Below are 23,811 nucleotides of genomic sequence, written 5' to 3' on the forward strand. Positions count from 1 at the left end.
TCTCCTTCAAATACACAAAGTTAACACAAAGCTTTGTCGGCCTTAAGAGAATCTCCTGTTTCTGCTAAAAAGCTTTAAAGCAGTGGTTCTCAACCTTTTTAATGCCGCGACCCCCCAACAGGTCGTACGTCGAGGACTAGTCAACCGGTTGTAAGTCGAGGACTACTCAACTGGTGCAGCACCGTTTGCAGAATGGGACTTTGGGTGGGCTCAGCAGGGCAGAGACAGCCTGGACAATTCCTATTGGCTTTTGAAAGCCAATAGAATTAGACTCTATTCAAGAGAGTCTATTCTATTGGCTTTCAAAAGACAATAGAATAAAAGGGAGTAGCACAGCTAAGGAAAAGGGGGAAAAAATGGCGGACTGCGTTGTTTGGCGACCCCCGTGAAATGGTCGTTCGACCCCAAATGGGGTCTCGACCCACAGGTTGAGAACCACTGCTTTAAAGGGGATCATTGTGGGCATCCAATTTAGAGTTTCAGATATCTGGTGATGGTCTTACATGATGCTTTCAGAGAAGCAACCTAGAACTAAGGAGAAACTTCCTGACCGAACAATTAACCAATGGAACACCCTGCCTCTAGAAGCGGTGAATGCTCCAACACTGGAAGTTTTTAAAGAAGAGACTGTCCGAAATGGTGTAGGGTTTCCTGCCTGAGCAGGGGGTTGGACTCGATGACCTCCAAGGTCCCTTCCAACTTTATTATTATATCAAACAGGGAGCAACTCTTTCACACCCACAGCAATGAAGGGCAAATTAGCCCTAGATTCAGCCATGACACATGTGCTCCAATTAGGCACATGATCATTTTAAGTCAATTTATTAGAGTATTGTAGCAAAGAGTTTTTTCTTAATGAAAAGAGGGAATCCAGGACACAGAACTGAGTTTCATTTTACACTCCATACAGTAGAAAAAGTACAAAACAAGACTTGATTGGATGGGAGAAATCATCCTGCTCAGTCATATCAGAGACGTGGACAGTAACATCCCATAATATTAAGCCTAACTGACATGAGCATTGCATGTCAGTTATGCATTACATTGCATGTCAGTTATGCATTACATTGCCGAGGTGGCGCAGCAGTTAGAGTGCAGTACTGCAGGCCACTTTAGCTGACTGTGTTCAGCAGGTCAGCGGTTCAAATCCCACCGGCTCAAGGTTGACTCAACCTTCCATCCTTCCGGGGTAGGTCAAATGAGGACCCAGATTGTTGGGGGCAATGTAAATATATATATATATATACATTGCTTACTGGTGTACACCGCTTAGAGAGTGCTTGCACTTAAAAGTAGTATATAAGTCTCCTAAATAAATAAATAAATTAAAAGGAGAACGTTCACACGGGAAAAGGCATCACGAGTCACATTAGTTTGTGGAAAGGTACAATTTCAGCCAGATAAAACCTGTAAAAGCACGTACAATTGGAAAAGTCTTTTATTGTTCACCCTGAGAAAGTCCCTTATTTGGCAGTTATTATTTACCCTTATCTTCTTCACTCAACCATCCTATTGGAATTATATGATCGTCATTCTGTTGCTTTGTATGTACACGGAGAGCTAGTGCGCTTGAGACAAATTCCTTGTGTGTCTATTCACACTTGACCAAAGTAAGTATGCGATTCAATTCCTGAGGTAGACACCATGACTGAAGGTCTTCTCACACTCTAGAGATATTTATCATTTTTCTCCCACATGAATATTTTGATCTCGAGGTAGGCCTCTATGCTCAGTAAAGCTCTACCCACATTCAGCCTTTATTACAGTGTTTCTCAACCTTGATAATTTGAAGGCATGTGGACTTCAACTCCCAGAATTCCACAGCCAGCAATGCTGGCTGTGGAATTCTGGGAGTTGCAGTCCACATGCCTTCAAATTGTCAAGGTTGAGAAACACTGTGTTAGCACAAGGTGCAAGCTGGCTAGAAAAACCTCCAAATGGAGCACGGCCACCTGGCAGTGTGAACGTGTCTTTGCTGGGACCCCCAGCAGAGAAGGAGCCACAGCCACCGCCCCGATCCTCATTCGGGGGCCGCCCTGCCTGGCCTGCCTCCCACCACCACCCTGGCTCGATCCGGGGCCTCCGAGGAAGGGGGCCGACGGTTCCGGGGCTCCAGGGGTCAGATCCAGCCTCCCTGCGTGGACCGCCTCGGCCAGCAACGGCGGGGCGTCGGGTCCAAGCAGAGCGCCAGGAGGGCCCTGGGATGCGAGCCGTGGGCCTGGCCTCCTCCCGACTCCCCTGGATGGAATGTGCGAAGAGCTTCAATTGGAGGGAAAGGTTTTATAGACATCAAAGAATCCACACTGGAGAAAAGCCATATAAATGCCTGGAGTGTGGAAAGAGCTTCAGTCTGGGGAGCAACCTTTATGTACATCAAAGAATCCACTCAGGAGAGAAACCGCATAAATGCCTGGAGTGTGGAAAGAGCTTTAGTCAGAGTGGAAACCTTTATAGACATCAACGAATTCACACTGGAGAAAACACATATAAATGCCTGGAGTGTGGAAAGAGCTTTACTGTGAATGGAGCTCTATATCAACATCAAAGAATTCACACTGGAGGGAAACCCTATAAGTGCCCGGAGCGTGGAAAGAGCTTCAGTAAGAGGAGCAGCCTTTATGTACATTGAAGAATTCACTGTGTGGCAAGAAGATGGAGAGTAGAAGTTATAGGCTCTCTTGTTCATATGCTTAATAGCATTGTTAGCCTGCAAGCCGTCTTAGAAATAATTACAAATCAAGGGCATTTAGAACAAGATCACGCTGTTTTGCTTCTCTATACTGTGCTTGCACAGGAACCTCCGTTAGCCCGAAGCGAGAAGTACAGGTACAGAAAGATAAAACAAAATGAATTGGTTAAAATAATAAACTTTCCCTTTTACATGTTGCTGCCTGGGTGTGTGGAGGAAATACACCCAGTTTTGAAAACCTGGATAGCTGCTATGGACTCAGGCTGGTTTGGAGAGATCTTTGGAACTGGCAAAGGGAAAATTTTCTGCTTATGTTAGCATTTAGAGGTCTTTTGGTTTTTCCCATCTTTGATTCCTGTTATCAGTGTTTCAGCGTGCAAACATTTTCAGCTCCTCTGCTAGCATCTTTGAATGTAGCAATCTTAAGCCCGGGCTGTGCGTTGTCACCCCCTCTCTGCTGCCTTTCCAGACGTTTCTGTTCCTCCTCCAGCAACTGGCCAGTGAAATAACTCATGGTTACGTCCTTCTCTTGCATGGTCTCTAAACTGGTCACTAGAATGTCCCAAGAATTGTCCAATGAACAGAGGACCAGGAGAGTTAGTTGGTCTCATTCAGCCAAGACACAGCGAAACCTCCTCCCATTACGCTGATGGAGGCCATGTTGCCTGCTTCTTCAAACCACCACAAACTACAACAAACCACAAGCCTCAACTCCTCTGGTTCTGGTACAAGCTTTCATTGGGTTTCTCTTCTCTCTGGGGCCATAAGCTGTCAGAGCGTGCAAACATTGCGTGAGGTAACCCAAGAGTAAACACAGTAAAGACAAACTTGTATCAAATGGTGGTTTACCTTACACTGTCTACAATATCATACACCAGGAACAAATATACATACACGTGCTAATACAGCAGGATCCAGCAAACAGCAGGAGGTGGAAGAGAAGAGAAAGACATTCCAGCAAAGCCTACTTTTTATATTCAGGCTCTTAAAGGGAGACAGACCATGCTGAGTCATTCCCATCATTGCACCATACACCTTTCATTAAAATTATATTACATAAGCTGTTCAACTATTAAATCAATACCTTGACAGTTGTGGTTTTTTTATTAAAAAGCGAAAAAGTATAAATAGAACACTGAGGGCATCCAAAAGACAACTTCAGAATTTTAAATATCTGGGACTGTCCTACATGCTAGAGGCATTTGGAAAACCCCTATTGATTACATGAAAGAATTAGCACAGAGAAGTCTTTCATGACTAAGGCAAGGAATGTTATTTCCCGCAGCACTGAAATTTTGAGTTTATGGCCCACATACTTTACAGCCACATTGTTCCAATGATGGAGTGAATATCTTTGTGATAGTAACAGGGAATGGAATTGAATACAATTGCACTCATAGGTTTGCGCATCCTTTGAAGAATTTGCAAGAATGTGGATTATTTTGTAAGAAATATCGGACAAAACACTTAAAAACATGTAGTTTGGATCAAATTAAACTATTATGTCTCACAAGTTAGGACATTAAATCATCATAATACAAGAAATAGTAAAATGGTTGTTCCCACGACTGCATATCCTTGAACATTTGGGCCAATAATACTGTATACACTCACTTTATTGTTGAATGACAATAAAAAGTATCCACATCTCTTCCTTATTGCATCATAATTAGCTCTGTGATAAATATTTAAGGGGGTTCTTAGCACTAGAGCAGGGGTGTCAAATTCATGTCACGTGATGTGTCGTGACGTATCCCGGCTTTTTTGCCATTGCTGACAAGGGGTGCATGTGGTTTTGCTATGATGCATCCGGCCCATTGGCTGACTTTTTGACACCCTTGCACTATAGAAACCGTTGTGCATGTCATCCAGGGCTGCACTGGATTTGCTGGCTACAATTGGCGGTATATTAGCCACGATTAATCAATTTCTGTTTATCTCCCATGTGGGTTATTGGGTGATTTTTCAGCTGCCTGTAAGGTCTTGTCTCAGCTAGTCCTTCAAGAAAGCAGAACTCTTGAATCAAGAGTCATTTCAAAAGGAACTTTTATTGAGAGATAGTGATTGCAGAGAAAGCAGGCAGGATCTAAAATTCCCGTGCGAAAACAACAGCTTAAAACCCACGTTTCAAAATCCTTCCCAACCGCCCAGTTTACAGGGAGCCAATGCAGAGGTGCAAAGGTGTTATGAGAACTCCGAACTGAGAAGGTAAGAAGTTGTTCTCAGAGGCTGAGATCCTCGGGAGCTGAGACAAAACAGATGGCCCCAGGCTCATCCTTCCCCCCTCCCATCCCCAGGAAGATAATCAATGGAAAAGAGGAACAGAGTAAAATGGATGCATCACAGAAAAGACCCCAAAGTCCCCCCACCCGCCAGAAGGGCAGCGTCCCTATAGGGATCTATGGGGAGCTGACACTGCCATTTGTTCTGAAGGATTCAGCACACTCTGGGTGCATTTATAAACTTTCTGCTGAGTGTAAATTTGTAATTTTTATTGAGACCTATTTTGAGTGAACCTTTTCCACGCACCATGAATTTTTAGGGGTTTTCTCCCAGGTGAATTCAGATCAGGAAGAATTTCTCATTGTATTCACACACAGTACAGATTTGTGCTTGTTGTGAAGAATTCTCCACACTGAAGGCATTTATATGGTTTTTCCTCACGTGTGGATTCTTTGATGCTTAGAAAGACTTCCCCTCCCACTGAAGCTTTTTCCACACTCCAGGCATTTATGTTTTCTCTCCAATGTGAATTCTTTTTTTTTAAACAAAATTTTATTAAGTTTAGGTAAATAAGGAAAAATAGGAACAATACAGGTATGGTAAAGGGAGGGCGTGGGAGGGAAGGGGAAGGGAATAAAGGGTTTAGGGTAAAATAAGGATAGGTACAATCACATATTTCAACAAACAAGCTACCGTCTGGATCATAATAATGAGTAAATATAATATTCAACCATTTTTACCGAAGCTTAGACTATAACATATTAAAAACAGTTAATAAACAAATACGTTGATCTATTAAGTAAACGCTACTAATAAAATCTCAAAAACTCCTACCAATCAAAAGTAACAAATGAAAATCAGTAAATCAAGAAAAATAATCATATCATCAAAGTATTAGTTAGAACTCGGTTAAAAATCAGTCATCTATTCTAAAATATTGAATCCTTCAAGTTCTAACGTGTCTCTAACCATTGATAAAATTTTTCCCAAGTTCTAAACTAAATTGAATCATCTTTTTCTTTCATTTCTAATGTTAGTCTATCCATTTCTGCACACTCTAAAATTTTAGTAATTATAGTCTGGTCAGATGGTAAATTCTCATTTTTCCAAAATTGGGCAACACTATCCTTGCAGCTGTTAAAACATGCAATATCAAATAGTCATTCTCTTTACCATAATTAGGTCTTAATATTCCTAACAAAAACAATTCCAGTTTAAATTCTATCTGTAGTTTCATCATCTTTTCCAACCATCTATGGATCTTAGACCAATATTTCTCAGCGATAGGGCATGTCCACCAGGCATGGTAATAAGTGCCTGGCTATTGTTTACATTTCCAGCAAATATCCGAATATTTTTAAATATTTTTCCAAGTGCTCTTAGGGAAAATATGTTTAAACATTTTCCCTAAGAGCACTGGTGTCATATGCCATCTATAAAACATCTTATATAAGTTTTTTTTATATAATATTTTTATCCCAAAGTTTTTGCCAGTCTTTGCCAGGTATTTATATGGTTTTTCCTCATGTGTGGATTCTTTGATTCTTAGTTAGAAAGACTTCCCTTCCCACTGAAGCTCTTTTCACACTCCAGTCATTTATATGTTTTTTCTCCAGTGTGAATTCTTTGATGTCTATAAAGATTTCCTCTCTGACTAAAGCTCTTTCCACATTCAAGGCATTTATATGGCTTTTCTCCAGTGTGGATTCTTTGATGTGTATAAAGGTTTGCCCTCGCACTGAAGCTCTTTCCACACTCCGGACATTTGTATGGTTTCTCTCCAGTATGAATCCTTTGATGTCTAGAAAGGTGTCCTGTGTAGATTCTTTGATGTTGACATACAGCTCCACTCACAGTAAAGCTCTTTCCACACTCCAGGCATTTATGCGGTTTTTCTCCTGTGTGGCTCCTTTGATGTCCATAAAGGCTGCTCCTTTGACTGAAACTCTTTCCACACTCCAGGCATTTATATGGTTTCTCTCCAGTGTGGATTCTTTGATGTGCATAAAGGCTGCTCCTTTGACTGAAACTCTTTCCACACTCCAGGCATTTATATGGTTTCTCTCCAGTGTGGATTCTTTGATGTGCATAAAGGCTGCATCTATGACTGAAACTCTTTCCACACTCCAGGCATTTATGCGGTTTTTCTCCTGTGTGGCTCCTTTGATGTGCATAAAGGTTTCCCTTCTGACTGAAGCATTTTCCACACTCCAGGCATTTATGTGGTTTCTCTCCAGTGTGGATTGTTTGATGTTGACGTAGGTGTTCATTCTGAGTAAAGCTCTTTCCACATTCTAGGCATTTGTATGGTTTTTCTCCAGTGTGGAGCCTTTGATGTACATAAAGGCTTCTCCTCAGACTGAAGCTCTTTCCACACTCCAAACATTTATGTGGTTTTTCTCCTGAGTGGATTCTTAGATGTGTATAAAGTCTTCCACTCAGACGGAAGCTCTTTCCACACTCCAGGCATTTATGCGGTTTTTCTGAGTGGATTCTTTGATGTGTATAAAGGCTTCCCCTCCGACGGAAGCTCTTTCCACACTCCAGGCATTTATGCGGTTTTTCTCCTGAGTGGATTCTTTGATGTGTATAAAGTCTTCCACTCAGACGGAAGCTCTTTCCACACTCCAGGCATTTATGCGGTTTTTCTGAGTGGATTCTTTGATGTGTATAAAGGCTTCCCCTCCGACTGAAGCTCTTTCCACACTCCAGGCATTTATGCGGTTTTTCTCCTGAGTGGATTCTTTGATGTGTATAAAGTCTTCCACTCAGACGGAAGCTCTTTCCACACTCCAGGCATTTATGCGGTTTTTCTGAGTGGATTCTTTGATGTGTATAAAGGCTTCCCCTCCGACTGAAGCTCTTTCCACACTCCAGGCATTTATGCGGCTTCTCTCCTGAGTGGATCCTTTGATGTACATAAAGGCCGCTCCTTTGACTGAAACTCTTTCCACACTCCAGGCATTTATGTGGTTTCTCTCCAGTGTGGATTCTTTGATGTGCATAAAGGCTGCATCTATGACTGAAACTCTTTCCACACTCCAGGCATTTATGCGGTTTTTCTCCTGTGTGGCTCCTTTGATGTGCATAAAGGTTTCCCTTCTGACTGAAGCATTTTCCACACTCCAGACATTTATGTGGTTTCTCTCCAGTGTGGATTGTTTGATGTTGACGTAGGTATTCATTCCGAGTAAAGCTCTTTCCACATTCTAGGCATTTGTATGGTTTTTCTCCAGTGTGGAGCCTTTGATGTACATAAAGGCTGCTACTCTGACTGAAGCTCTTTCCACACTCCAAACATTTATGTGGTTTTTCTCCTGAGTGGATCCTTTGATGTACATAAAGGCTGCTACTCTGACTGAAGCTCTTTCCACACTCCAGGCATTTATGTGGTTTCTCTCCAGTGTGGATTCTTTGATGTGCATAAAGGCTTCTCCTCAGACTGAAGCTCCTTCCACACTCCAGGCATTTATGCGGTTTTTCTCCTGTGTGGCTCCTTTGATGTGCATAAAGGTTTCCCTTCTGACTGAAGCATTTTCCACACTCCAGACATTTATGTGGTTTCTCTCCAGTGTGGATTGTTTGATGTTGACGTAGGTATTCATTCCGAGTAAAGCTCTTTCCACATTCTAGGCATTTGTATGGTTTTTCTCCAGTGTGGAGCCTTTGATGTACATAAAGGCTGCTACTCTGACTGAAGCTCTTTCCACACTCCAAACATTTATGTGGTTTTTCTCCTGAGTGGATCCTTTGATGTACATAAAGGCTGCTACTCTGACTGAAGCTCTTTCCACACTCCAAACATTTATGTGGTTTTTCTCCTGAGTGGATCCTTTGATGTACATAAAGGCTGCTACTCTGACTGAAGCTCTTTCCACACTCCAAACATTTATGTGGTTTTTCTCCTGAGTGGATCCTTTGATGCACATAAAGGCTGCTCCTCAGACTGAAGCTCCTTCCACACTCCAGGCAATTATGTGGTTTTTCTCCTGTGTGGCTCCTTTGATGTGCATAAAGGCTTCCCTTCTGACTGAAGCATTTTCCACACTCCAGGCATTTATGTGGTTTCTCTCCAGTGTGGATTGTTTGATGTTGACGTAGGTGTTCATTCCGAGTAAAGCTCTTTCCACATTCTAGGCATTTGTATGGTTTCTCTCCTGAGTGGATTCTTTGATGTACATAAAGCTGTCCCCTCCGACTGAAGCTCTTTCCACACTCCAGGCATTCAAATGGTTTTTCTCCTGAGTGGATCCTTTGATGTCTATAAAGGCTGCTCCTCTGACTGAAGCTCTTTCCACACTCCAGGCATTGAAATGGTTTTTCTCCTGTGTGGATTCTTAGATGGTTTACAAGAACTCTATTTCTTTTGAAGGATTTTCCACATTCCGGGCATTCATATTTCTCTCCTTCCTCCTGGATTCTCTGGGGATTCCCGGGTCTTCCGCCTGTCCCGAAGGACCCTCCGCCCTCCAGGCCCGTCTCGGGGTCTCCGCCCGTTCCCTGCTCCCCGCTTCTCCCTCCGGGCGGCCTCCTTTCTCCGGGTCCCTCTCGGCTCATCCCTGCCGGGCCTTCCCCGCCGTCTCCTCCCGGGGCTGCTCCGCGGGGCCTCCTCTCCTCTCGGGCGGCGCCTCCTTCCTTCCTTCCGTCCTCCTCCGCCGGGCTCGCCCGTCCTCCTGCAGGGGCGAAGGGGGGAGGAGAGGCGGGTCACGGCTTCGTCCCTTCCCCGGAGGGGAGTCCCAGGCCCGCCCGGGGAGGAAGGCCGAAGCCTCCGCCTCTCAGCGACACTTTCCGGGCAGGCCTCCCTCCCAGCGCCCGTCCCGCCAGACAAGGCCTCGGGCTCCCCCCTCCCCCCTCCCTTCTCCGCCAGAGCGCCTCTCGGACTGCGACTCCCAGCATCCCTTGCGCCCCACCTGGATTGCGAGCCAGCCAGGCGCCTCAGTTCTATTCGTTTCCGGAAGTGGAGGCGGGACTTCGCTGCGAGCCCTTTTCCTCTATAAGCTCCGCCTGTTCCTCTGGAGGGGCCGCCCCGAAAAGTCCTCCTGCCATTCGCCTTCCTCCCCCGAGTGACCAATCTAGGCCCTCCTTCCTCGAATCAGTGAGATGGCGCCTGCGCAGTAGCGACGGGCATGCTATACTCCGCGGGGAGTTTGAGGGTTTCCCTTTGACCTTTGGGGTCCCTTCTTCCTCCCCCCCGCCCCCTCTCTCCCAGGCAGGCAGAGGGTGGGGGCGCTGCTGGGGCTGCCACTTCCCCCCTCCCTCCCCATCCGGGGTCTTTCTTTGGCAGGGCGGGGAGGGGAAGGTGGGGGCTCCGCCCAGGCTCCCCCCGCGGCCCCCAGGCAGCCCCTCCCGCCTCTCAGGGCCGATCCCTGCCTCCCCCGCCCCCCTGCGCCCCCCCCGGAGCCCCTCCTCGCACGGGGGGGAAGGGGGGGCGAGGGGGTCCCAGGCCGGGCTGGATTTGGACGATTTCTGTTCCCGTCTTTTCCGTTTGGAAAGGATTCTCCCCCCCCCGTTCTGCCCAGCCAGAGAGGGAGGGGAGGGGGGAGGAGGGAGAGGAGGCGGGGCCAGAAACGCCCCCTGGACCATTGAGGGTCTCCAGCCTTGGGGGCTTTAAGGCTTCTGGACTTCAACTCCCAGAATGCCAAGGTTGGGGACCTCTGACCTCGGGTGCTTCGGCCTGGGCTAGGACGCCCTGTGACCTCTGAGGCTCCTCCCCCTTCCAGGCAGCCTGCCCACCCCCGGACAGCAGCAATGGGAGGGGGCGGGAGGGCGTGGGGAGAGACGCTGCCTTGGCCGGGAAAGAAAGGCCGGGATGCAAGGGGGTCACCTGGAAGACGGAGACCAGCCAAGGTCGCCCAGGGAAAGAGATTGTTCCCAGAACAGCCCAGGCGCAACTGAGGGGTGGACGAAGGACCAGGGGGGCTGGGGGGGTGGGAGAGAATGGACTTTATCCTATGCTTTTGCCTGAGACATTGCAGGGCTCTGTGGCAGGAATAGCCAACACCCCGGAAGACAAGCTCGGGATCCAAAGTTCACAGACTTGAACAATGGGCCCTATTCAACCACATGCCATTTAATGTGGAGAAAAGCAAGGTTTTACACCTGGGCTGGATAAACCCGAGGTACCAGTACAGATTAGACGAAACATGGCACAAAAACTGGAACTGTGAGAGGGACCTTGGACTCTCAGTGGACGATCACTTAAATAGGAGTCAGCCGTGTGTGGCGGCAGCCCAGAAAACCTAATACAATCCATGATTATATAAACAGGCAGAGAATGAAAATCATCTGAAGTATTAGTACCGCTTTATAAAGCCTTAGTAAGGCCACATCTGGAATGCTGCATCCAGCTTTGGTCACCGCATTACAAAAAAGATTGCAAAGAGCAACTAAAATAATTAAATGCCTGCAAGCTAAAAGATATGAAGAACGGTTGCAAGAACTGGGCATGGCTCTCTAGTGAAAAGAAGGACTAGGGGAGACATGATAGCAGTATTTGTTTCCGGAAGTGGAGGCGGGACTTGGCGATAGCTCTTCCATTTTCTTTTGAATGGACCGCCCCAAGGTGTCTTCCTGCCAATCGCTGCCCTCCCCAAAGCGACCAATCGGCGTCCTGCTTCCGTCCAGCCATGAGCCATACAAGAGAAGAATAAAAGGGAAAAGAATGTGTACATCTGGGCAAAACACTTACTGCATTGCACACCAAAGCTCCCTGTGGCTCAACCACCTGCCTGCCCCCCCCAGCCCAAGGGCAAAGCCCCCTCCTCAAAGAGGTATGGGACATTTGTTGGGTGAGGCACAGAAATCTCTGGGTGATGCTGTTAGAGAGGGGAGGGGTCTGCAGCTCTCTTGGGGGCAACATGTAAGCAATGGGCCAACGCTGCCTTTCCAATTCCAGTCCCTGCCCTGCTCCAGGTGCTAAAGAGGCTGGACCTCAATTAACCTTTTCCCAGAGCAGCCATTAATCAACTGAGCAGAGGAACCATCCTCAAGTCAGACCCAACAGCCTGTGTCTTCACAACCACCTTCGAAGCATTTTCTGAACAGCGATACAGACTGAGCTAGAGTCAGTCTGTATCGCTGTTCAGTGCTAGACAGCATCTCTTACATTTCCTGGTGGTCCCCCATCCAATTGCCAACTGAGCCTAAACAACCTTTACAAATCATCCAAAGTTGTCCAGGTACAGACTGAGAGTCACCTGCCTGGAGATGGTTCCCTGTGGACGCTACCTGGGCGAGTCCCTGCAGTAAGCCTCAATGGAAAGGGAAGCTCTCACAGTAGCTCTCACTGCTCAGTTTGGCTACTCTTATGCCAAGTTAAGTTGCCTTCCAATCATCTTTGATCGCATCCTGCGAAACATCCAATGGTGGTGACCGTGTCCCGACTCTGAAAGGTTTCAAGGGATCCCAAATGCCCCTCCTGGTCGTAGCCACCACCAGAAAGCGTTTCTCCTCAAAGAGTCCATGGACAGTGGGGAGGGGGCATGCCCGGGGACCCGGCTGCCGGTGCAAACAGCCCCAGCCTTTGCTTCGGGCCGCAGTAGGGCCGCAGTAGAGGTCTCTGTGCTGTGAGGCCAAAGCCCCACTCCAGTCTCTGCGGCAGAGAGGAAGGTCAGCTGGTGGAGAAGGCCAGGCCCGTCCCTCTCTCCAGGCAGCAGCAGAAGAACAGGGCAAGAGAAAAAGCTGCTGCTGGGATCGCCTTGGCCGGTTTACTTGAATGTATCACTAATTTATTGTTTTTGAAGGGTGTCGCTTGCGATTTGTTGAAAGGGAGGATGGGGAAAGGAAGCAAAAATTTTTTTTAATTCTTTTCCTTCCTTCTGAGACGTCGAAAGAGCTGCCAAATTAATTCAAAAACAGATATCTTGGAGTAGAGAGAAAAGAAAGTTGTTTAATAAACTTTTGTGAGCAAAGTTCTTTGGAAATTGTTTTCTCCACCATCCAGGACTAATACAGATGTCGGAGGGGGACAATCGAAAAGGACCGGCTGCCTATACATTAACGCCCAAAGTATGAAGAGTAAATAGAGTGAACCTGAAGTCCTAGTTCATGGGAGCAAGTATGGACCTGCCCCAGCGGACTGCCCCCCCCCCCAGTCATAAGGGATTTGCCCAGCGCCCAAATTGTGATCACACAATGGGAGGGGCAGGTGTTGCAGTGGCCATAACTTTGGGTATAGGTCATAATTCTGAAAGACTCACTCTAAATCAGACATGTCAAACACAAGGCCCGGGGGCCAGATGCGGCCCGCGAAGTGGTTTCATGTGGCCCGTGAAGCCATCCTGGAAACAGTGAGGGAACGGCCCCCACTGCCTTGGCCCTGGCCCAGGCCAGCCAATGTACAATTTTGCGGTGGCCATCTATGCTGAAACGCATTCAGTCTTAGCGCCACAAGGCCGTCTGGAAACAGCGAGGAACCAGCTCCTGCTGCCTCAGCCCCGTCCCCTGGGTGCATGCTGAGGTGTCATCCTTTGTGAGGAATGAGGAAATGCACCATCGCTTGGAAGTGGTCAGCAAATGGCCCTCTCGTACTTCACATATCCGGCTTGATCGGCTCCGGCAGAGGGGTTTCGGCAGGCAGCGGGGCGCTCTTACAGCACCGAGAGGCTGAGCGGGGCAGCGCAAATCCAAAAAGAAATGCAAGGCTGCCCAGCTCCCAGCCTGCCCAGTTTCAGCAGGCAGTGGGGCGCCCTCCTCCCAGTGAGGGTCCTCCAGTGGACCATGCCTTGGCGCTTGCCCCGGTCCCACCCCCTTCTCCCAGACTCTCAGATCTGTCCCACTCCTGCCCAGGCCCCCGCAGGCACCCTTGATGCGAACGATGTAGAGCTGGCCATGCCCACCCAGTAGGCCACACCTACCCCATCCACACCAACCCTGGCCACATCCACCTGGCCCCCCAAGGGCAACCGCAATGCAGCCCTCAATGAAATTGAGTTTGACACTCCTGCTCTTAAGTTGAGCTGTAAGCTGTATTTGCAGCATTACTGCCACACGGTCGGGAGAAATAAAATTACTGTTCAGGAATAAAAGCAGTCTGAGTGATGGGTGTTTCGCATTGTGAAGATCCTGGGATGGGGGGCTGAGCAAAGCTACTATGGCCTTAATTATGTCGTGCACATTTGGGAGTACAAGGTCGGCATTCTCCTTCAAATACACAAAGTTACACAAAGCTTTGTCGGCCTTAAGAGAATCTCCTGTTTCTGCTAAAAAGCTTTAAAGGGGATCATTGAGGGCATCCAATTTAGAGTTTCAGATATCTGGTGATGGTCTTACATGGTGCTTTCAGAGAAGCAACCTAGAACTAAGGAGAAACTTCCTGACAGAACAATTAACCAATGGAACACCCTGCCTCCAGAAGCGGTGAATGCTCCAACACTGGAAGTTTTTTAAGAAGAGACTGTCCGAAATGGTGTAGGGTTTCCTGCCTGAGCAGGGGGTTGGACTCGATGACCTCCAAGGTCCCTTCCAACTTTATTATTATATCAAACAGGGAGCAACTCTTTCACACCCACAGCAATGAAGGGCAAATTAGCCCTAGATTCAGCCATGACACACGTGTTCCAATTAGGCACCGAGTAGGGTGATCATTTTAAGTCAATTTATTAGAGTATTATAGCAAAGAGGTTTTTCTTAATGAAAAGAGGGAATCCAGGACACAGAACTGAGTTTCATTTTACACTCCATACAGTAGAAAAAGTACAAAACAAGACTTGATTGGATGGGAGAAATCATCCTGCTCAGTCACATCAGAGACGTGGACAGTAACATCCCATAATATTAAGCCTAACTGACATGAGCATTGCATGTCAGTTATGCATTACATTGCATGTCAGTTATGCATTACATTGCCGAGGTGGCGCAGCAGTTAGAGTGCAGTACTGCAGGCCACTTTAGCTGACTGTGTTCAGCAGGTCAGCGGTTCAAATCTCACCGGCTCAAGGTTGACTCAGCCTTCCATCCTTCCGGGGTAGGTAAAATGAGGACCCAGATTGTTGGGGGCAATGTAATATATATATATACATTGCTTACTGGTGTACACCGCTTAGAGAGTGCTTGCACTTAAAAGTGGTATATAAGTCTCCTAAATAAATAAATAAATTAAAAGGAGAACGTTCACACGGGAAAAGGCATCACGAGTCACATTAGTTTGTGGAAAGGTACAATTTCAGCCAGATAAAACCTGTAAAAGCACGTACAATTGGAAAAGTCTTTTATTGTTCACCCTGAGAAAGTCCCTTATTTGGCAGTTATTATTTACCCTTATCTTCTTCACTCAACCATCCTATTGGAATTATATGATCGTCATTCTGTTGCTTTGTATGTACACGGAGAGCTAGTGCGCTTGAGACAAATTCCTTGTGTGTCTATTCACACTTGACCAAAGTAAGTATGCGATTCAATTCCTGAGATAAACACTGTGACTGAAGGTCTTCTCACATTCAGGCGTATTTATCATTTTTGTCTCACATGAATTTTTTGATGTCGAGGTAGGCCTCTATACTCAGTAAAGCTCTACCCACATTCAGCCTTTATTACAGTGTTTCTCAACCTTGACAATTTTAAGGCATGTGGACTTCAACTCCCAGAATTCCACAGCCAGCAATGCTGGCTGTGGAATTCTGGGAGTTGCAGTCCACATGCCTTCAAATTGTCAAGGTTGAGAAACACTGCGTTAGCACAACGTGCAAGCTGGCTAGAAAAACCTCCAAATGGAGCACGGCCACCTGGCAGTGCGAACGTGTCTTTCCTGGGACCCCCAGCAGAGAAGGAGCCACAGCTGCCGCCCCGATCCTCATTCGGGGGCCGCCCTGCCTGGCCTGCTTCCCACCACCACCCCGGCTTGATCCGGGGTCTCCGAGGAAGGGGGCCGACGGTTCCGGGGCTCCAGGGGTCAGAGCCAGCCTCCCTGCACGGACAGCCTTGGCCAGCAACGGCGGGGCGTCGGGTCCAAGCGGAGCGCCAGGAGGGCCCCGGGATGCGAGCCGTGGGCCCGGCCTCCTCCCGACTCCCCTGGATGGAATGTGCGAAGAGCTTCAATTGGAGGGAAAGGTTTTATACACATCAAAGAATCCACACTGGAGAAAAGCCATATAAATGCCTGGAGTGTGGAAAGAGCTTCAGTCTGGGGAGCAACCTTTATGTACATCAAAGAATCCACTCAGGAGAGAAACCGCATAAATGCCTGGAGTGTGGAAAGAGCTTTACTGTGAATGGAGCTCTATATCAACATCAAAGAATTCACACTGGAGAGAAACCCTATAAGTGCCCGGAGCGAAGCGAGAAGTACAGGTACAGAAAGATAAAACAAAATGAATTGGTTAAAATAATAAACTTTCCCTTTTACATGTTGCTGCCTGGGTGTGTGGAGGAAATACACCCAGTTTTGAAAACCTGGATAGCTGCTATGGACACAGGCTGGTTTGGAGAGATCTTTGGAACTGGCAAAGGGAAAATTTTCTGCTTATGTTAGCATTTAGAGGTCTTTTGGTTTTTCCCATCTTTGATTCCTGTTATCAGTGTTTCAGCGTGCAAACATTTTCAGCTCCTCTGCTAGCATCTTTGAATGTAGCAATCTTAAGCCTGGGCTGTGCGTTGTCACCCCCTCTCTGCTGTCTTTCCAGACGTTTCTGTTCCTCCTCCAGCAACTGGCCAGTGAAATAACTCATGGTTACGTCCTTCTCTTGCATGGTCTCTAAACTGGTCACTAGAATGTCCCATGAATTGTCCAATGAACAGAGCACCAGGAGAGTTAGTTGGTCTCATTCAGCCAAGACACAGCGAAACCTCCTCCCATTACGCTGATGGAGGCCATGTTGCCTGCTTCTTCAAACCACCACAAACTACAACAAACCACAAGCCTCAACTCCTCTGGTTCTGGTACAAGCTTTCATTGGGTTTCTCTTCTCTCTGGGGCCATAAGCTGTCAGAGCGTGCAAACATTGCCTGAGGTAACCCAAGAGTAAACACAGTAAAGACAAACTTGTATCAAATGGTGGTTTACCTTACACTGTCTACAATATCATACACCAGGAACAAATATACATACACGTGCTAATACAGCAGGATCCAGCAAACAGCAGGAGGTGGAAGAGAAGAGAGAGAAAGACATTCCAGCAAAGCCTACCTTTTATATTCAGGCTCTTAAAGGGAGACAGACCATGCTGAGTCATTCCCATCATTGCACCATACACCTTTCATTAAAATTATATTACATAAGCTGTTCAACTATTAAATCAATACCTTGACAGTTGTGGTTTTTTTTATTAAAAAGGGAAAAAAGTATAAATAGAACACTGAGGGCATCCAAATGACAACTTCAGAATTTTAAATATCTGGGACTGTCCTACATGCTAGAGGCATTTGGAAAACCCCTATTGATTACATGAAAGAATTAGCACAGAGAAGTCTTTCATGACTAAGGCAAGGAATGTTATTTCCCGCAGCACTGAAATTTTGAGTTTATGGCCCACATACTTTACAGCCACATTGTTCCAATGATGGAGTGAATATCTTTGTGATAGTAACAGGGAATGGAATTGAATACAATTGCACTCATAGGTTTGCGCATCCTTTGCAGAATTTGCAAGAATGTGGATTATTTTGTAAGAAATATCGGACAAAACACTTAAAAACATGTAGTGTGGATCAAATTAAACTATTATGTCTCACAAGTTAGGACATTAAATCATCATAATACAAGAAATAGTAAAATGGTTGTTCCCACGACTGCATATCCTTGAACATTTGGGCCAATAATACTGTATACACTCACTTTATTGTTGAATGACAATAAAAAGTATCCACATCTCTTCCTTATTGCATCATAATTAGCTCTGTGATAAATATTTAAGGGGGTTCTTAGCACTAGAGCAGGGGTGTCAAATTCATGTCACGTGATGTGTCGTGACATATCCCGGCTTTTTTGCCATTGCTGACAAGGGGTGCATGTGGTTTTGCTATGATGCATCCGGCCCATTGGCTGACTTTTTGACACCCTTGCACTATAGAAACCGTTGTGCATGTCATCCAGGGCTGCACTGGATTTGCTGGCTACAATTGGCGGTATATTAGCCACGATTAATCAATTTCTGTTTATCTCCCATGTGGGTTATTGGGTGATTTTTCAGCTGCCTGTAAGGTCTTGTCTCAGCTAGTCCTTCAAGAAAGCAGAACTCTTGAATCAAGAGTCATTTCAAAAGGAACTTTTATTGAGAGATAGTGATTGCAGAGAAAGCAGGCAGGATCTAAAATTCCCGTGCGAAAACAACAGCTTAAAACCCACGTTTCAAAATCCTTCCCAACCGCCCAGTTTACAGGGAGCCAATGCAGAGGTGCAAAGGTGTTATGAGAACTCCGAACTGAGAAGGTAAGAAGTTGTTCTCAGAGGCTGAGATCCTCGGGAGCTGAGACAAAACAGATGGCCCCAGGCTCATCCTTCCCCCCTCCCATCCCCAGGAAGATAATCAATGGAAAAGAGGAACAGAGTAAAATGGATGCATCACAGAAAAGACCCCAAAGTCCCCCCTCCCGCCAGAAGGGCAGCGTCCCTATAGGGATCTATGGGGAGCTGACACTGCCATTTGTTCTGAAGGATTCAGCACACTCTGGGTGCATTTATAAACTTTCTGCTGAGTGTAAATTTGTAATTTTTATTGAGACCTATTTTGAGTGAACCTTTTCCACGCACCATGAATTTTTAGGGGTTTTCTCCCAGGTGAATTCAGATCAGGAAGAATTTCTCATTGTATTCACACACAGTACAGATTTGTGCTTGTTGTGAAGAATTCTCCACACTGAAGGCATTTATATGGTTTTTCCTCACGTGTGGATTCTTTGATGCTTAGAAAGACTTCCCCTCCCACTGAAGCTTTTTCCACACTCCAGGCATTTATGTTTTCTCTCCAATGTGAATTCTTTTTTTTTAAACAAAATTTTATTAAGTTTAGGTAAATAAGGAAAAATAGGAACAATACAGGTATGGTAAAGGGAGGGCGTGGGAGGGAAGGGGAAGGGAATAAAGGGTTTAGGGTAAAATAAGGATAGGTACAATCACATATTTCAACAAACAAGCTACCGTCTGGATCATAATAATGAGTAAATATAATATTCAACCATTTTTACCGGAGCTTAGACTATAACATATTAAAAACAGTTAATAAACAAATACGTTGATCTATTAAGTAAACGCTACTAATAAAATCTCAAAAACTCCTACCAATCAAAAGTAACAAATGAAAATCAGTAAATCAAGAAAAATAATCATATCATCAAAGTATTAGTTAGAACTCGGTTAAAAATCAGTCATCTATTCTAAAATATTGAATCCTTCAAGTTCTAACGTGTCTCTAACCATTGATAAAATTTTTCCCAAGTTCTAAACTAAATTGAATCATCTTTTTCTTTCATTTCTAATGTTAGTCTATCCATTTCTGCACACTCTAAAATTTTAGTAATTATAGTCTGGTCAGATGGTAAATTCTCATTTTTCCAAAATTGGGCAAACACTATCCTTGCAGCTGTTAAAACATGCAATATCAAATAGTCATTCTCTTTACCATAATTAGGTCTTAATATTCCTAACAAAAACAATTCCAGTTTAAATTCTATCTGTAGTTTCATCATCTTTTCCAACCATCTATGGATCTTAGACCAATATTTCTCAGCGATAGGGCATGTCCACCAGGCATGGTAATAAGTGCCTGGCTATTGTTTACATTTCCAGCAAATATCCGAATATTTTTAAATATTTTTCCAAGTGCTCTTAGGGAAAATATGTTTAAACATTTTCCCTAAGAGCACTGGTGTCATATGCCATCTATAAAACATCTTATATAAGTTTTTTTTATATAATATTTTTATCCCAAAGTTTTTGCCAGTCTTTGCCAGGTATTTATATGGTTTTTCCTCATGTGTGGATTCTTTGATTCTTAGTTAGAAAGACTTCCCTTCCCACTGAAGCTCTTTTCACACTCCAGTCATTTATATGTTTTTTCTCCAGTGTGAATTCTTTGATGTCTATAAAGATTTCCTCTCTGACTAAAGCTCTTTCCACATTCAAGGCATTTATATGGCTTTTCTCCAGTGTGGATTCTTTGATGTGTATAAAGGTTTGCCCTCGCACTGAAGCTCTTTCCACACTCCGGACATTTGTATGGTTTCTCTCCAGTATGAATCCTTTGATGTCTAGAAAGGTGTCCTGTGTAGATTCTTTGATGTTGACATACAGCTCCACTCACAGTAAAGCTCTTTCCACACTCCAGGCATTTATGCGGTTTTTCTCCTGTGTGGCTCCTTTGATGTCCATAAAGGCTGCTCCTTTGACTGAAACTCTTTCCACACTCCAGGCATTTATATGGTTTCTCTCCAGTGTGGATTCTTTGATGTGCATAAAGGCTGCTCCTTTGACTGAAACTCTTTCCACACTCCAGGCATTTATATGGTTTCTCTCCAGTGTGGATTCTTTGATGTGCATAAAGGCTGCATCTATGACTGAAACTCTTTCCACACTCCAGACATTTATGCGGTTTTTCTCCTGTGTGGCTCCTTTGATGTGCATAAAGGCTTCCCTTCTGACTGAAGCATTTTCCACACTCCAGACATTTATGTGGTTTCTCTCCAGTGTGGATTGTTTGATGTTGACGTAGGTGTTCATTCCGAGTAAAGCTCTTTCCACATTCTAGGCATTTGTATGGTTTTTCTCCAGTGTGGAGCCTTTGATGTGCATAAAGGCTTCTCCTCAGACTGAAGCTCTTTCCACACTCCAAACATTTATGTGGTTTTTCTCCTGAGTGGATTCTTAGATGTGTATAAAGTCTTCCACTCAGACTGAAGCTCTTTCCACACTCCAGGCATTTATGCGGTTTTCCTCCTGAGTGGATTCTTTGATGTGTATAAAGTCTTCCACTCAGACGGAAGCTCTTTCCACACTCCAGGCATTTATGCGGTTTTTCTGAGTGGATTCTTTGATGTGTATAAAGGCTTCCCCTCCGACAGAAGCTCTTTCCACACTCCAGGCATTTATGCGGCTTCTCTCCTGAGTGGATCCTTTGATGTACATAAAGGCCGCTCCTTTGACTGAAACTCTTTCCACACTCCAGGCATTTATGTGGTTTCTCTCCAGTGTGGATTCTTTGATGTGCATAAAGGCTGTATCTATGACTGAAACTCTTTCCACACTCCAGGCATTTATGCGGTTTTTCTCCTGTGTGGCTCCTTTGATGTGCATAAAGGTTTCCCTTCTGACTGAAGCATTTTCCACACTCCAGACATTTATGTGGTTTCTCTCCAGTGTGGATTGTTTGATGTTGACGTAGGTATTCATTCCGAGTAAAGCTCTTTCCACATTCTAGGCATTTGTATGGTTTTTCTCCAGTGTGGAGCCTTTGATGTACATAAAGGCTGCTACTCTGACTGAAGCTCTTTCCACACTCCAAACATTTATGTGGTTTTTCTCCTGAGTGGATCCTTTGATGTACATAAAGGCTGCTACTCTGACTGAAGCTCTTTCCACACTCCAGGCATTTATGTGGTTTCTCTCCAGTGTGGATTCTTTGATGTGTATAAAGGTGGCTCCTCTCAATGAAGCTCCTTCCACACTCCAGACATTTATGCGGCTTTTCTCCTGAGTGGATTCTTTGATGTGCATAAAGGTTTCCCTTCTGACTGAAGCATTTTCCACACTCCAGGCATTTATGTGGTTTCTCTCCAGTGTGGATTGTTTGATGTTGACGTAGGTGTTCATTCCGAGTAAAGCTCTGTCCACATTCTAGGCATTTGTATGGTTTCTCTCCTGAGTGGATTCTTTCATGTACATAAAGCTGTCCCCTCCAACTGAAGCTCTTTCCACACTCCAGGCATTCAAATGGTTTTTCTCCTGAGTGGATCCTTTGATGTCTATAAAGGCTGCTCCTCTGACTGAAGCTCTTTCCACACTCCAGGCATTCAAATGGCTTTTCTCCTGAGTGGATTCTTAGATGGTTTACAAGAACTCTATTTCTTTTGAAGGATTTTCCACATTCCGGGCACTGATATTTCTCTCCTCCCTCCTGGATTCTCTGGGGATTCCCGGGTCTTCCGCCTCTTCTGAAGGACCCTCCGCCCTCCAGGCCCGTCTCGGGGTCTCCGCCCGTTTCCTGCTCCCCGCTTCTCCCTCTGGGCGGCCTCCTTTCTCCGGGTCCCTCTCGGCTCATCCCTGCCGGGCCTTCCCGCCGTCTCCTCCCGGGGCTGTTCCGCGGGGCCTCCTCTCCTCTCGGGCGGCGCCTCCTTCCTTCCTTCCTTCCTTCCTCCGCCGGGCTCGCCCGTCCTGCTGCAGGGGCGAAAAGGGGGAGGAGAGGCGGGTCACGGCTTCGTCCCTTCCCCGGAGGGAGTCCCAGGCCCTCCCAGGCAGGAAGGCCAAAGCCTCCGCCTCTCAGCGACACTTTCCGGGCAGGCCTCCCTCCCAGCGCCCGTCCCGCCAGACTAGGCCTCGGCCTCCCCCTCCCTCCGCCAGAGCGCCTCTCGGACTGCCACTCCCAGCATCCCCTGCGCCCCACCTGGATTGCGAGCCAGCCAGGCGCCTCAGTTCTATTCGTTTCCCGAAGTGGAGGCGGGACTTCGCTGCGAGCCCTTTTCCTCTATAAGCTCCGCCTGTTCCTCTGGAGGGGCCGCCCCGAAAAGTCCTCCTGCCATTCGCCGTCCTCCCCCGGCCGACCAATCTGGGGCCTCCTTCCTGGAATCAGTGAGTTGGCGCCTGCGCAGTAGCGACGGGCATGCTACACTCGGCGGGGAGTTTAAGGGTTTCCCTTTCACTTTTGGGGTCCGTTCGTCCACCCCCCCGCCCCCTCTCCCCCAGGCAGGCAGAGGGTGGGGGCGCTGCTGGGGCTGCCACTTCCCCCCTTCCTCCCCATCCGGGGCCTTTCTTTGGCAGGGCGGGGAGGGGAAGGCGGGGGCTCCGGCCAGGCAGCCCCTCCCGCCTCTCAGGGCCGATCCCTGCCCCCCCCCGCCCCCCTGCGCCCCCCCCGGAGCCCCTCCTCGCACGGGGGGGAAGGGGGGGCGAGGGGGTCCCAGGCCGGGCTGGATTTGGAGGATTTCTGTTCCCGTCTTTTCCGTTTGGAAAGGTTTCTCCCCCCCCCCGTTCTGCCCAGCCAGAGAGGGAGGGGAGGGGGGAGGAGGGAGAGGAGGCGGGGCCAGAAACGCCCCCTGGACCATTGAGGGTCTCCAGCCTTGGGGGGCTTTGAGGCTTCTGGACTTCAACTCCCAGAATTCCTCAGCCAGCCACACCCTTGCCAAGGTTGGGGACCTCTGACCTCGGGTGCTTCGGACTGGATAGGACGCCCTGTGACCTCTGAGGCTCCTCCCCGTTCCAGGCAGCCTGCCCACCCCCGGACAGCAGCAATGGGAGGGGGCGGGAGGGCGTGGGGAGAGACGCTGCCTTGGCCGGGGAAGAAAGGCCGGGATGCAGGGGGGTCACCTGGAAGACGGAGACCAGCCAAGGTCGCCCAGGGAAAGAGATTGTTCTCAGAACAGCCCAGGCGCAACTGAGGGGTGGACGAAGGACCAGGGGGAGACAAGGGGGGGGGGAGAGAGAATGGACTTTATCTTATGCTTTTGCCTGAGACATTGCAGGGCTCTATGGCAGGAATAGCCAACACCCCGGAAGAGAAGCTCGGGATCCAAAAAGAACTTGAGAGACTTGAACAATGGGCCCTATTCAACAACCTGCCATTTAATGTGGAGAAAAACAAGGTTTTACACCTGGGCAGGCTAATCCCGAGGTACCAGTACAGATTAGACGAAACATGGCACAAACACTGGAACTGTGAGAGGGACCTTGGACTCTCAGTGGACGATCACTTAAATAGGAGTCAGCCGTGTGTGGCGGCAGGCCAGAAGACCTAATACAATCCTTGATTATATAAACAGGC

General features: G+C 46.9%; 1 protein-coding gene and 1 pseudogene across 1 annotated transcript; one reads left to right on the top strand and one right to left on the bottom strand.

Moving 5' to 3' along the window:
• Positions 1 to 1,870: 1,870 nt before the first annotated feature.
• Positions 1,871 to 16,314, top strand: LOC120318565 (zinc finger protein 664-like). The gene is made up of 2 exons (XM_039366317.1): positions 1,871 to 2,826; positions 16,199 to 16,314. The coding sequence occupies exon 1, from the start codon at positions 2,204 to 2,206 to the stop codon at positions 2,627 to 2,629; it is 426 nt and encodes a 141-aa protein (XP_039222251.1). The 5' UTR covers positions 1,871 to 2,203; the 3' UTR covers positions 2,630 to 2,826; positions 16,199 to 16,314.
• Positions 6,158 to 22,726, bottom strand: LOC120318566 (annotated as a pseudogene).
• Between the last annotated feature and the right edge of the window lie 1,085 nt (positions 22,727 to 23,811).

Source organism: Crotalus tigris, unplaced genomic scaffold (genome assembly GCF_016545835.1).
Source record: "Crotalus tigris isolate CLP2741 ecotype Arizona unplaced genomic scaffold, ASM1654583v1 scf7180000020256.29988, whole genome shotgun sequence".
In the NCBI taxonomy this organism is placed as follows: Eukaryota; Metazoa; Chordata; class Lepidosauria; order Squamata; family Viperidae; genus Crotalus; species Crotalus tigris.

Bases quoted from the DNA above. Each gene is read 5' to 3' on its own strand.
- LOC120318565 (XM_039366317.1), top strand. From the start codon at position 2,204: ATGCGAGCCGTGGGCCTGGCCTCCTCCCGACTCCCCTGGATGGAATGT.